At 39.7% G+C, this 15,496-nt stretch overlaps 1 protein-coding gene across 1 annotated transcript in view; it reads left to right on the top strand.

The window, feature by feature from the left end:
* The window catches only part of TBKBP1 (TBK1 binding protein 1), a 92,183-nt gene extending 77,162 nt beyond the window's left edge, over positions 1–15,021 (top strand). The window contains exons 8-10 of the mRNA XM_083379290.1: positions 10,009–10,124; positions 11,283–12,004; positions 14,087–15,021. Of these exons, the coding sequence (XP_083235416.1) occupies positions 10,009–10,124; positions 11,283–12,004; positions 14,087–14,215 (967 nt within the window). The 3' untranslated portion in view covers positions 14,216–15,021. The remainder of the gene's footprint in view (positions 1–10,008; positions 10,125–11,282; positions 12,005–14,086) is intronic.
* The last annotated feature ends 475 nt before the right edge of the window (positions 15,022–15,496 follow it).

The following is a 15,496-nucleotide window of genomic DNA, read 5'->3' as shown; positions in this document are numbered from 1 at the left end:
CTCACAAGTGTCCCGAAAATTGGCTATAAACAAATGGGGCAACAATGAAGGCAGCTACTGATTTAAATATTTTATGTTTATATTATATTGCTTTATTGTATTTATTTTTCACTGTGGACCACAGAGTAAGGCAATATGAATATTTTGATGAGGAATACATTTTCTACTTCATATACATCATACCCATTGAACCTTTTCCATCTTTACTAAATACAGAAATCCATGTAAAGTGTTCATCCATTCATTCTATATTGCATAAATTATACCAATCCTTAATCTACAGTGAGTATGAACCAAAACCCAACAAAGACCTTTTTAATGAACTAAACCTCTCATATATATTATCTAGGGCCATGAAGGATAGAAACTTAAAAAAAATGAAATGTACATTTGTTTCTGATTACATTCTGAGGTTTCATTTGTATACAAATAGAGATAATGTTCATTTCTTGTTTGAATTATGATCTTTACGTGTATTTCCTCATAAGGTTGTTAATTCTTGAGATTAGGGTAATGAAAATAATGATTATAATGTCAATCTTTGTGAAAAATGTTCAGAATAAATAGATGAACTAAGCATTGAAAAACCATTGCTTAAATATTGTTTAAAAAAATAAAAAGGGCTATTCAATTAATTAGTTTAATTATAGAAAAGTTCCTCCAGGCTGAAGTTTAAAAGGGACAAGGAAGATCAGAGATGATTCCTACATAGTAGTTTTCATTTTTTTTCTTTTTTATGAGTGAGAGAAACAATATTTGTACACAACATATGTACACAACATATGTACAAGAAAAAGTCTTAGGTATTCATATGTGTTAAGTAAGGCTTCAGTTGTGTTTACATTCAAAGTAAGTTGTTCAATTCAATTTTTCAACTGGATTCACTACATAATGCTAACTATGAGTAACATCAAGTAGGCTTAGTGTGCTATGCAAGTACGACTGTTGCCTCTAAACATTTTGTGTGAACAAAGACAATTACTTTTATTATGGAGTTAAATATATTAATCATTGAGCTGTGTAAAGTTTTAATATAATTTAAAAGTTCCATATTTTATATGGATTCTTATTGTACTCTGTTGAGTTTGTATTTAAAAAAAAGAATCTAGAGAATATACTATAACATTATTAAAAAAACAAATGAGTGGATTTTTGAGATATATCAGTAGGTATGGTTTGATGATAAAGAACTAAAAGATGTGCCTTTTGAGCTATTTTGGATTAAAAATTCAAATAGGGTGATTTTCTCTTAATTGAAAGCAATATGGTGAAGTATTGCAAAAGGAAGTTAATGTGGCAATCTAAAATATATCTTTACAGACAGGATTGTGAATTGGTTAGCAAGCAGTTGCATGAAATAGTTTATTTTGCCATAACCTCTCTTCACAAGAATCCAGTTCATCTGCTATTTTAACTATTTAACATAAGAAGGAATTTCAATAAAGACCATAGGCTAGGTTTTAAAAGGGAATTGATTGTCACATTTTTTTTACAAGGGAATTTTTTTTAATTGTGTTATGGCAACTTGTTTTGGTTGTAGGCTGCTTGCTTGTTTCTTTATTTATTGAATTTATAATCCCCTGTTTCTGTTTGCAGTAACACTTGGCATGGCTTATGACAATTAAAAAATACAAATATAAAATTTAGCAATAATCAGTACAAGGGAAATAAAATAGTAATAAATAATAAATGAATAATAAAATAAAATAAAAGTTAAAATCAAATTAAAACCAGCATTTCAGTTTTGAGTGGAGTATGGGAGACCATTTTTTAAATATTTCTTAGATTATTTAAAGCAGGAGTCCCCAATCCTCGGTCCTGTGGACCAGCACCAGAAACCAGTCCATGCAAACAAGCGAAGCCCCATCCACAGGATGCAGGCAGCACGTGAAACCACGCCCCCTTTGGGCTGCAGAAAAACCTCTCTCCAAGGAGTCAGTCCCAAGTGGCCAAAAGATTGAGGGCTGCTGATTTATTTTTTTTATTTCTTTAATTCCATTTATATCCCGCCCTTCTCCGAAGACTCAGGGCGGCTTACAAGCTTAGCAGTAGCCTTCATTCTATGTATATGCCTGCTTATTAGGGCTTTCACACACACACCAAGCGGCATTATTACAAAGTCAGCTTAATTGCCCCCAACAATCTGGGTCCTCATTTTACCTACCTCGGAAGGACAGAAGGCTGACTCAACCTTGAGCCTGGTGGGATGCGAACCTGCACTAATTGCAGGCAGCTGGTGTAACTTAAGGAGGCATTAGCCCACTGCTCCACCAAGGAATAGTTTAGGTGAGCATAATTTATTATCCAAAATAAATTATTCATTTCAAATGGCACCAATCAGAATATCAGAGATAATGGGAATAAACTCAGTAAAATTTATATGGAGTGGGAAAAGATCTAGAGTTAAACAAAACATTTTATAGTATTTTAAATAGAACCAAAATTAAAATTAAATTAATATAACATTATACATTTCATATTAGTATATGAAATTTAAATAAATTAAATGCAACTATTTGACTCTTCTCCCTGTGTTAAATGATTGTTCCTTTTGCCCCAATAAAATTAACAGTTATGGGGCAATATTTGTTGCAGCACTTAGAGCCCCACATAAACCTTTTTGAAACCATGTAAAGCCCCTTTCCCAGTTTATTTATTTATCATGTTTCTTTGTTGATGAGTTTGCCAGAATACGTATGACCAAGCTACAAAACAAATATAGCAAAACTAGTTCTGCTGCATCAAATAAATATACAATAATAATAATAATAATAATAATAATAATAATAATAATAATAATAATTTAATTTCTATACCGCCCTTCTCATGAAGGACTCAGGGCGGTGTACAGGGCAATAAATACAATAGAAATACAATGTACAAAAGTTAAAAAAGAATTAAACATTGTAGCCCAATTACAGTAAAAATAATAAAATTAATAAAATTAATATTAAAACACCCCAAACCCATCAGACCAGGCCGGCTTGTTCAAATAAATAAGTTTTTAGGTCACGGCAGAAGGAGCGAAGGTCAGGAGCCATCCGGAGCTCAACTGGTAAACAGTTCCAAAGGTCTGGCACGCCCACAGAGAACGCCCTCCCCCTGGGGGCCGCCAGTCAACACTCTCTGACCGACGGCACCCTGAGGAGGCCCTCTCTGTGGGAGCACACTAGACAAAGGGAAGTTGATGCCGGCAGCAGGTGCTCCCGTAAGTAATCCGGACCCATGCCATTTAGGGCTTTATAGGCCATCACCAGCAGCTTGAATCTCACCCGGAGGGCAACCGGAAGCCAATGCAGCTCGCGGAGTACAGGTGTTACATGGGAGTATCGGGAAACCACCACTCACGCGGCTGCATTCTGCACCAGCTGAAGCCTCCGAGTAGTCCTCAAGGGCAGCCCCATGTAGAGAGCATTGCAGTAGTCTAAACAAGAGGTCACAAGCGCATGAGTGACTGTACGCAAGGCTTCCCGGTCCAGATAGGGCCGCAATTGGCGCACCAGGCGAACCTGGGTGAAGGCCCCCCTAGTCACAGCTCCTATATGATCTTCCAAGGAGAGTTGCGAATCTAGGAGGACACCCAAGTTGCGAGCCCTATCTATGGGGGTTAATAACTCACCCCCCATAATTAGAGATGGAGTAATCTGAATTTCCCTAGATGCTGGCACGTACAACCACTCAGTCTTGTTGGGGTTGAGCTGAAGCCTGTTCCTCCCCATCCAGGCCCAAACCGCCTCCAGGCAACGGGACATCACATCGAGGGCATCACTGGGGTGGTTTGGGGTAGAGATGAAAAGCTGGGTATCATCAGCATATTGATGATACCCAACCCCAAAACCACGAATGATCTCGCCCAATGGCTTCATATAGATGTTGAACAGGAGAGGCGAGAGGACCGACCCCTGAGGAACTCCACAAATGAGAGGCCTCAAGGCCAACCTCTGCCCTCCTGCCAACACCGACTGCGAACGTCCCAGGAGGTAGGACAACCACTGCAAGACCGTGCCTCCCACTCCCAACCCCCTGAGACGCCGCAGTAAGATACCATGGTCAATGGTATCAAAAGCCGCTGAGAGGTCTAGTAGGACTAGGACAGAGGAGCAACCCCTGTCCCGAGCCCGCCAGAGATCATTCACCAAGGATTCAAATATGTACAATCACAAAATGCTTACATATTTTTCTCTATTCCATTGCTATTTGAATAATTTGTGAAAATGTATTACTGTAAGAGCTAGGTGTATTACAAATCACATTCCACACTTTGATAGTTTTTTTCCAAACTGGGTGACCTCCATATATATAACTTTCAATTCCTTGCAATTGCATGCTGGCTGTGGAATTCTAGGACTAGAAAGTCATATCTCTGGCAGATTCGAAGGTTGTGGAAGAATGCTTTGGGGGAATTGTTTCTTCATAATCTTTCTTTCATATCTGTAATGTGTGAAGATTAATACTGTTAAAGGGCTGTTGGTAAAGACTATAAGAGATCTGGTATAGCATACACATGGTCTATTTTATGTCAATGATATTCTGGATTGGGGCCTTGAAATGCAAACTTAGTGGTTTCATCTGTCTTTAGGTAAAATTTAACTTAACCAAGCATGTTAACTAAACCACATAGCTGTGCTAGTGGTTGCAGTTGAGGACACAAAACCACAATTGTTAACAGTTCTACTCTCTACGTTTGGCATAAGTATTTAAGGTTTATTTTTCCTATGTAATCATGAGAACCAGGAACTTATTTTCTTCTTATTTGTGTATTTTAAAAAATCTCATCTTTAAAAATATCAAGTGGGTACAGCAGATGAATGATAGAGATTAAAAGAGGAAGGAGAAAAAGGATCCATATTTCAGCAGACTTGCATGATATATATATGTGTGTGTGTGTGTTGCATATATATAACTTTTCTCTTAAATAGGTTTCCTGGTTCTGAAGTGACTGCATAGTACAATCAGCTACAATGTCTTGGTGAAGAAAATTGTAACCTGGGTTTTATCTGTCATTTCCCTTATCAAACTATCAGTTGTTAACAAGCACCACAAAATTCTCAGAGTGTTTAATCTTCTTACTTCTCTGTACCTTCTGCTTCAATAAGGAAATATAAATGCACAAAATAAACAGAATAAATTGCCATTATTAAAGAAATTAAAACTCAAGCTGAAGTTAACTAGGTATCTTGCAATAGTCAACAGTCAAAACAGACTGTTGGCTGCAGTAGTCAAAACTGAAACAAAAAGAAATCCACAGCAAATAAACTAGGCAAAAAGTTTGCCAGGGAGTGACAGCAAAATCTTTCTGTGAAATAGTTGTGGTTGAAACTCTCTATGGAAAGCAGTTAAGGAGGGAGTTAGTGTTGTTTCAGCTGGGTGACCATTTCAAAGGGCTAGTGCTAACATTGAGAAGAAGTTCCTTCTAGCCTCAGCACCTTTCATTGCCTAAAAATGGGGGACCATGAGCTGATTTTCCTGAAAAAATCAAGTAAGTTGAGTAACTCTGTTGGCGAAGAGCTGTGCAAAGTGTTCAGAGCAGCCGGAGTTAGGATTAGGGGCTCTAAACAAAACTGCTGGATGACAGTAGATAGGGAGATTTCATTGCCCTTGCCCAGCTTGATCTTGGTTATACATGCCAGATCTGTCTGACCATTACCAAGTCATGGCTGGACAACGTTTTGTTATAGCAAAACTCAAAATTGACCAGAAGTACCTTGAGGCTGCTCTGGGCACCTGGACCCCAAAAACAAATTGAAGATTTCTCACTCCTCCCCCTCCCACTTGGAAGATTCACCTAGTCCTAGTACTATACATTTTTCTGGATTAGGGAGAGCCTAATTACTGAGGTTGCAACAGGTAGGGTAGGGGAAGAGAGATTAACATTTTGCTTCTTTGGAGCAGACCTAATTTAAAAATCCTTCTCCCAAAGTTGTTTCTTAGCATTCCAAAATGGACTACAGGATGGAAATTTATCTTCCTTTTTGCAGGCTCCAAAAAGTCTCTCTCATCCTGCGAAATCTCTGATTTTCCCCATACTAATATCCTCCCTCATACCATATGTTAGATACTGGGTTCGTCACTTCAGTGATGAGACAAGGCGAGGCGAGTGAGTTCAGCAAAGATCATTGTTTATTGCTTGCAGGATCTGAACTGAGAAACAGGGCTGCGAATGCAGCAATTTATACCCTGGCCTCTAGGCGGCGGCCAATAAGTTTAAAGCAACCTGTTGCTGCCCTAGAGGCAGCCAATGGCGGTGCTGGAGACGGGTTGTCTGAGGAGCTGGGAGCTGTTAGCCAGCTTCCCTGCTTAGGCAACCTTCCAGCGATTAAACCACGTGGTGTTCCCTTAACAAGACAAAGCCCAATACATTACACCATATAAGATGATTTGGATGTAGGGGGGGGAAATCCCCAGTTTATTATAAGTTTGGAAAGAATGGGGGCTTCCCAGTTCTTGTGCCTTCACACAAGTAAATAAAAGAAATCCCCTTTTCAGTGGTGAGTATATTGGTAGACCCTTGTTTGCTTAACACACATGGTGTTTTGTTAAATGGTTCTAAATTCAGAAATAGAGCTTGAGTTCAGGACTGATAAAAGAAGAGGAGTATCAGATTTAAAATGAGACTAATAAAAACTGTTATAAGGACAAAAGTTAGTTGGGACTTGGGGCTATCTTAGAAATCAAAGTGTTAGTTTTGGTAATAAGATCCATCGTCAAGCCCAATTGGGAATTTATTTTTTGTTTTATGGGCCTGACACACTGCTTATCATTCTATAATAGTTATTCAATTCTTAATGAAATATTTGCAACTGTTTAATTTTACCATTCATCTTAAACTTTAGATAAAACTGAATATCGGACAAACCATTATAGTTTGAAGGTATTCATGAGCAATATATTTTCAACAGCAAAAACAATTTGGCATAATTGAGTAAATCCTTTCTTTAAACTCTCCACTACACTGATAAAATGGCTGTTGAGATGCCCAAAATGTTATCCATGTTCAAATGGAAAAGCATTGGAGAACTATATAAGAGATAGATTTTTTTTCCCCAAACACTATGATTCTATGCCCTGCTTTCTTTGCACACAGGGAACTTTGGATCTAACCCTGCATTTTATTTATTTATTAATTTTATTTTTGAGACTTATATGCCGCCCTATTTCCCGAAGGACTCAGGGAAGCTAACAACAATAAAAATACAGCAATGCAAAAGTTAAAAAGAATTAAACTAACAGCCCCAATAAAATAATTAAAATTAATAAATTAAAATTTTAAAACATTTTAAAAATCCCTATCGTCAGTCCAGGTCAGCCTGATGGAAAAGGAATTTTTTAAGGCTGCGGTGAAAGGACTGGAGATCTGGGGCCGTCCGAAGCTCAAGGGAAAGTTGGTTCCACAGGGCTGGCGCTCCCACAGAGAAGGCCCTCCCTTTGGAGGTCATCAGCTGACATTGTATAGCCGACGGCACCCTGAGGAGGCCCTCTCTGTGTGAGCGCACTGGGCAGTGGGATGTCGTTCCCGGCAGCAGGCGGTCCTGCAAATATCCTGGGCCTAGGCCATGTAAGGCTTTAAAGGTAAGTACCAGCACCTTAAATCTCACCCGGAGGACAACTGGTAACCAATGCAGCTCACGCAGGAGGGGTGTAATATGGGAGTATCGGGATGCTCCATCACTACCCACGCGGCTGCGTTCTGCACCAGCTGGAGCCTCTGGGTGGTCTTTAAGGGCAGCCCCATGTAGAGAGCATTGCAGTAGTCTATACGGGAGGTAACGAGTGTGTGAGTGACCGTACGTAAGGCATCTCGGTCCAGATAGGGGACTGGCACACCAGGCAAACCTGGGCAAATGCTCCCCTGGCCACGACTCCTATATGATCTTCAAAACTGAGCCGTGAATCCAGGAGGACGCCTAAGTTGCATGCCCTATCAACGGGAGGTAACACCTCTCCTCCCATAACCAAGATGGAACCTCTTGGACTAAACGAGATGATGGTACGTAAAGACACTCAGTCTTGACCGGGTTACACAAAACGTTATTAGAATGTCTTACCCCTAATAGCAAACTGTCTAAGAATATTGTGACAAGGGCACCCCTGCAGTGCTCTTTTAGAATCCATTTATTTATTTATTTATTTATTTATTTATTTATTTATTTATTTATTTATTTATTTAAAATGTATGATCATCAAGAGCTGTTCTTGCCTTTATCTCAATGGTAGGCAACTCATTTGGTCTGATAAATACTATTATAATTGCTAAAAGTAGGTAATGGATAAATAATAGATTTCTTGGGAGACGCCCATTTTCCCATGAAAGGTCTTGTTCTTGTAAAAATTAAGTAGAAGGTTTTACCTTGATTATGCTTGCTAAAGTTACTCTTCTGAAGTGAAATTTCAGTCTTTTGTTTCCCTCTCTAGCATTAAGTAAGCAGGCCAGATATGAGAATTATCCCTATTGCTGAGATTCATTTTAGAAGTGCTAAAATAATCTTGAGAGCCAAGAACCAATTCCTGCTTCCCCTACTGACCCACAATTCTGGAAGTTACAGCCCTGATATATTTGGACATAAACCAGATTTGGATTATCCCTGGCTTTATTCTCAACAATTGAGAAGAAGAAGCCCCATACACCTGCAAAATAAAATCTGAGCCATATTTTTATATTCTTTATTTGAAGAATATAAATGACAAACTGGGTTACTGCTCGATTTCATTGTGATTCCTAGGGCCTCTGAGGACAGGAAAGATATACACTTTAGGCCAGAGGTAGGCAACCTCGGCTCTTTTATGATTCATGGACTTCAACTCCCAGAAATCCTGAGCCAGCATGCTGGCTCAGGAATTCTGGGAGTTGAAGTCCATGAGTCATAAAAGAGCTGAGGTTGCCTACCCCTGGTTTAGGCCAATTAAATCCACTGCTCTATGCTGATCTCCCCCTCACCTAGGTTTTCTGCTTTATTTGATATTTTAGAAGTAATGGAAGTAATGGATTACTGGAAGTAATCACTGTAGTCACTTTATACTGTGAAGCACTCCTGATAAATTAAATTACAAAGGGAATTCACAAGCTCATATCAGGTTTTCCTGACAGATCATTTTCTTTCATCTCTTATCTCTTTCCTAAGAGATGTTGTCTGGGAGGGGCATTTTCTTTGCAGAGTGCATATGAAATTAGGCAGAGCGCCACAATATAACTGTAAACTTGCCAATTTCCTAATTTTGCATTACTGAAATGATGTAACTAAGCTGGTTTCTATATCAGCATATAAGAGCAATTGATTTTGTGATGGAACGTTAGTGGCATAAAGCATCCTTGGAAAATCGCCTCCATTGACATGCCCCAGAACTCTCTAATTTATTTCTAATGTTGGAGCGGGGAACTATTTAATTTCTAGTAATGCTGTTGACACTTGTCACATATAAGTGCTGAAATCATCACCCGTTGCTGCCCAGAGCATTGCTGGTGCTGCTATTGCTATATTGTGGCACTAGATATAAAACCCTAAAATTCATGGCATCTTTGAACTTGCAACTTAAACTTATTACCTGCATATTATGTAGGATTGGGCAAAATCTAAGAAATTATGCATCCACAACTGTTTTGGCATAGAAATTCTTTTAGAGATCCACTTGCACAGAATCTCTTGTGAAGGAATTAAGAAATTTCCACTGCCTAAAGTATGAAGTATGCCAAGGTCAGATAGTGTTCTACCTGTATGGTTGATCTTTTTCTTCCTTATCTGTACAGTGAAAGGATGAGATAATGCCAAGAGTTTTGTCTGTGACTCAGATTTTAGTGTACTAACCTAGTGAGGAAAAGGTAGTTTGCTTATGATACAGACTGGAGTCTTCAGAAATTAGCTCCAAAGGAAGATGTTATAGCTTTTTCCACCAACAATGGCCCAGAAAAGTTGCAGCAAAAGGACAAGAATTGCTGGGAGAAATTGCTTTCTGTATTCAAAATATTCATTGCTTACATATTTTCAGGCTTTGCCTATTTTTGTCTTTTGTTAGAGTAAACCTAGCCTTGGCCTACACAGAACTGACTGAAGAGCTATGCCGCCTCAGAAACCTGACTTCTCTTCAAAGTCAGATTCTCCGGACTCTTATGCAGGAGCAGGTCATGAATGGTGAGTGGAATTTCGGCATAAAAGAATGTATAGATAGCCTGCAGCAAACTAGGCTTAAACTATGGTCACAGGTGGTTAATGGTCTCCTCTTCCTCCCCCTCTTCCTTTCTCCTTCCTCCTCCTTCCTCCTCTTCCACCTTCACCTCTTTTTCTTGCAACAATAAAGACTTACATATCTCAGAGACAGAAAAGGGAAAAATATTTTGATCAACAATCAATAAATAACATAAACACATTAATTAAACAGGGAAAGCAACAATGTTCAGACTTGCATCAGTTGTCAACTCATTCTCATTACCAATTTTAGCTGCTCTATTGTATCGGTGAAAGTTTCATATCTGAGAGAAATAGATTCACTTAAAGTGTTCTTAGTTATTGATGATACATGGTTAAGATACAATTATTCCGAATATCTTTATAATAACACATAATGAATTATTTCCATATGCCCAGATGCTCAGAGCGGGGGTACTTAGCTAATGGGATTTTAGAGTACCTACCTTGTAAAAGAGCAAAGGAAAGGATGTTATATGTTGCAGAGACAGATGGTACTTTACCCCTTCCTACCTGCTTTGATAAATATGATTATTTTAATTTTAATTAATTAATTAATTAAATTTCAGTCAAGAAAGAAAGAAAGTTTGCAAACCTCTTTAGCCTTTGCTTATAAAACATGTTTTAAAATAAAACATTTTTTTCTATTAAGAATCAAGCAGAACCAGCTAGGTATATAAAGGTAAAGGTAAAGGTTCCCCCACACATGTGTGCTAGTGGTTTCCGACTCTAGGGGCTGGTGCTCATCTCCGTTTCAAAGCCGAAGAGCCAGTGCTTGTCCGAGGATGTCTCCATGGTCATGTGGCCGGCATGACTAGACGCCAAAGGCGCACGGAACGCTGTTACCTTCCCACCGGAGTGGTCCCTATTTTTCTACTTGCATTTTTACGTGCTTTCGAACTGCTAGGTTGGCAGAAGCTGGGACGAGTAACAGGCGCTCACTCTGTCACGCGGCACTCGGGATTTGACCTGCACCAAAACTTTGACTGATATAGATCATGTAAACTTTCAAAATTGTCTAGGCATCTTTTGGAAGTTAGTCAACCATTGCTGTGGGTGCCTTCAGCATCCTCAGAGGATCTATTCTTTTCTCCCTTGTTCCAGGTCAGCGGCATTCTCCCCATTCCCAGCGCCATTCTCCTGCCCAGCAACGTGGCTCTCCAGCTCCTCAGTGCACATCTCCAGCTCAACAAGGAAGGCCTTCTGCTCCTCAAAACCAATCTCCAGCCCTACAAAGGCGTTCCCCAGGCCCACCTGGTCAGTCCCCTGCACATCAGCGTCATTCCCCAGCTCCCCCTCCTTGCCAGTCTCCTGTTAGCCAGCGTCGTTCACCAGCTCCACCACCCAGCCAGTCTCCTGCCCAGCAGCGCTGCTCACCAGTCCAAAACTGTTCATCGCCTTCCATGACTTCACAACATAGATCTCCAGGGGCTGACAGAAACATTATAGATCTAGGATATTCTAAGCCCTCCAGTCACCACATCAAAGCAAGCTTCCAAGGCCGTCGAAGCTATTCGGAGGTGAGCGACGCTGCTCTGTATCAACAGAACCGTTCTCTCTGGCTGCAGCCAGAAATATCCACCTTACCAAAGCATCGTCCCTACTGCGAGGTTTATGGCAGAGACACCTTTGAAGAGCACTTGCGCTTTGAGAAGCAGTCCTCGGATGAAGACGACTGGGCCCTCCCAAGCCCCCCCAGCCCTGAAGTAGGGGGTATCCGCTGCGCCTCCTTCTGTGCAGGGTTCCCCATTCCCGACACCTCCATGCACCGGATTGATGCATCGTATTCTAGGGCTGAGCATGCTCAGTCCTGGCCCTCAATCAATGTAAGCAACATCCAATGCCATGTGTATTCTATGCCTTTTCCTCACTTCAGTTTGAACTCAGTTCAGAATCAATTAAGTAAATGGCCCTTCATTGCCCAATTTATTTTACTTACAAAGATTTTATAAGACTGCCAAGTGTTTATGTGTATATTTTAATACTACAGACCAAACATTTAATATTTTGAGTAAGGGACAAAATTTGTGACACCTGATGTTCCCAAGATAATGGTGTTTTAATTATACATTGACAAGGCCTCAGTGATCCAGTGATCAATAGTACAAATCAAGCAGATTATTTAACTTTAAAAAATTTAAATCTGTTCAAATCATGTACCTAACCTCAGCAATTAACATCCAACCCAAGTAGTTCCTGATGATGTTTTAGAAAATGCTAACCCTAACCCTTTGACAGGGTTGCAACATTTTCCCCACATCTGATTAGAGTTTGCATTCTAAAGTTGCCCAGTTATTTTCAGTAAAGATGTAAATGATATTCTGGTATCATGTTTGTAGGCATTCTCATGAGAGTTATTATTATTTTCCCATGTTATTCATTTTACTGCTTATTTTAAATGGCATTCTCATGCTGGCGTTTACAATAAAGTACCATACCAATTTTTTTTTACAGTTTTATATAAAATAGAATTAACTAGAATGGCAATAGAAGACAATTTAACTGTGGCCCCAAAATGTTAATGATCAATTAAAACTATAAAATGTACCTCAATTAAAAGAAAGCTATCAGTTAAGGGGTCTCGTTTACCTTTTACAAAAGGCTTTTTCTAAGAATGGGGGTGATGTTAACAAGATCAGCTTAAAAATAAATTAAAAGAGGTGACATATCAAAGCTGCTGAAGGGAGGGAGCCTAAAATATCTTCTGCAGCAGCAGTCCCCAACTTTTCCAGCTCTGCAGACCAGTGGCGGTGGAGGACCCTATTTTGCAGAATGCCTTAAATAAAAAAAGGGGAATCAAGATTATGTACAATTAAGAATTGCCTGAGAAAAACAGGAACCTTTGGCTTTGAGCCCCAATATGATGCCTTCCAGTTCTTTTGGGAGTACTTAGCACTTGGAACAGCCAGCCATGATGGTTTGGATTCAGGAAATTGTACCCATCTGAATGGCATCAGTTGCAGGAAGACCCGGTTTAGCTACTTTTGGAAATTGGTCAGTAATACTCCCAATCACTGTTCTTAAATACACATATGTAGTTTGCATGCATATTTTTCAAGATTTACCCCCCACTCCCCAAAATAAAGAGAGACTAGCTAAGTAGTTGCATCTTACAGATAAATTGTAATTTATATAAATGTTTCATGAAGTTAAGAGTAATAGTACATTGATGAATGAAATGCAGATAACATTAGTGATGCCCCATAGTGTCAGATCACAACAGAACACTGCATGGAGGAGAATATTTGTATCTCAGGGTTGAAATGAGGGGTCCTTGGTGCTCTCTGAGCTTGCTTGTTTTATTGCAGACATTTCATTACCCAAGTTAGATAACATCACCAGTCCATTATCACTAGTACTGATGATGTTGCCTAGTTTGGGTAACAAAGCTTCTGCAAGAAAACAAGCACATTCGCAGACCACCAAGGATCCCTTGGAACACTAGGTGCGACAAAGCGATAGGGAAGATCTAAAACCTTCTAGTTGCTACATTTGGTAGTATGTAAAAATCACTTAAGTTATTTATTCTAACAGTTGATGTCAAATATAGGATGATGCTATTTGCCCAGGTATTAGCATGAGGTTCCTAAAAAGTAGGTTTTATCTTTTAACTTCAGCTGTTACCAGCTAAAGCACTGCATTAAGAATGAGAACCTGTGGCTCTCCCAGTGTTGCTGAGTTGCAGTTCTTAGCAACCTTCACCATTGGCTTTGCAATCTCTGGGAAGTTGTAGTTAATATGTATCCCAGTGAGTCACAGGCTATGCACCATTCCATTAAGGGAGTATATCTAAAAGATCCATCTTTCAGAAACTTGGTAAATAATGTAATTAACACAAAATAAAGATTTAATAATTTCACTTTTATGATACCTTTCTCTACTCTGCATTCCTTCCCTGTATCCCTTAGTTGCTGATGGAAACAGTCGATTCTGACATCCGGAGCTGCCCTCTCTGCCAGGTGGCCTTTCCCATCGGTTATCCAGATGATGCTTTGATAAAACACATTGATTCACACCTGGAGAACAGTAAGATCTGAGGTCTGTTCCACCGTCCTTCCTCTTCTGGCTTCCTTAAAGAGATTGCCCACCTCATACCCACTGCACCTTTCTTGGATGCTGCATGAAAAGTGGAGGCACCACAAGGGGCTCTTTCTCTCTAAAATACCTCCAAATTTCCATTAGACTGAAGTGTGAACATTTTTGCCTCTCCCTTGTCTTCTTTGCCTTGGTTTTTAAAGTGGGTTGCCTCTCCTTTTACTGCTCTTTACGGGCAGGACCTGCAATATTTCTCCAGTGCTTCAACCAGCCACAAAGGTGGGGAAACGAATGAGAAATATGCTGGAATTAAGCTTAGCAGGGCACAGTCACCTTCAGTATCTGATTGCTCAGAACTGAGGTTGCTTCTGGTGATGGCGAGACTCTATCTACATGGTTCAGTTTTGATGTCTCTGAAAGATCTCAGGGTAGGATGGGTAAAAAATAACCCAAGTTTGCGTGTTTTGGGATGGGGTAGGAGAACAGATTAATGAACTCCAACCCACTGAAGGCACAACAAATCACAGAGGTTTTGTTTGTGCCTGTTTTACACAGGGATATCCAAGTGGGTCAGATTTCTCTGCCTCTTATGCTACTACTAAGGGTATTTGGAGGTTGGTTGTTTAACAAATGTAAAAAGCCTTGGCCTCCAATTGCTGGTTCAAGTGTCTTTGTGTTGGTCTTTTACATTAAAAGTCCACTTTTAGCAATGCTGCTGAGAAATAGAGCCAACTTCCAAAAGTGTAGCATGGACGTTCTTATGTTATTGCACTGAATAATAAGCTTTTTTTTCCACAAAAGAAACTCCTCTTTTTGTCTGTGTTGGCTTCTTGTGAGTCGTTCTGGAGGACTTGTAAACTGCACACTTAGCTAGAAGCCCAGAAAGCATTCCCATATTTTGGCGACTGTTTTACACATTTTTCACAACCACTTCACATCTTGCTTTAGATAGCTCTTATATAATAACTGTAGCTGCACATTTTGCCTCATTACTCTCTTGCAATGGCAGCATGTTAACATTATTGGGATAACAGTGTAAATGTAAACAACTTCCCATATTTGACACCACTATATATTTCTCTCTCTCTCTCTCTCTCTCTCTCTCTCTCTCTCTCTCTCTCTCTCTCCTCCCTCTCCCTCTCTCTCTCTCTCTCTCTCTCTCTCTCTCCTTACTGAACATATATTTTGTTATACTAATCTAAGATAAGGATCATGTACTGATTGGTGTCTTGCTTCCACATGTATAGTACCTCTGTATTGTGAGGATGGTCTCCTTGAAACAG

Source organism: Vipera ursinii (assembly GCF_947247035.1).
Source record: "Vipera ursinii genome assembly, chromosome: Z".
Taxonomy (NCBI): domain Eukaryota; kingdom Metazoa; phylum Chordata; class Lepidosauria; order Squamata; family Viperidae; genus Vipera; species Vipera ursinii.
This window is presented reverse-complemented; position numbering and strand designations above follow the sequence as displayed.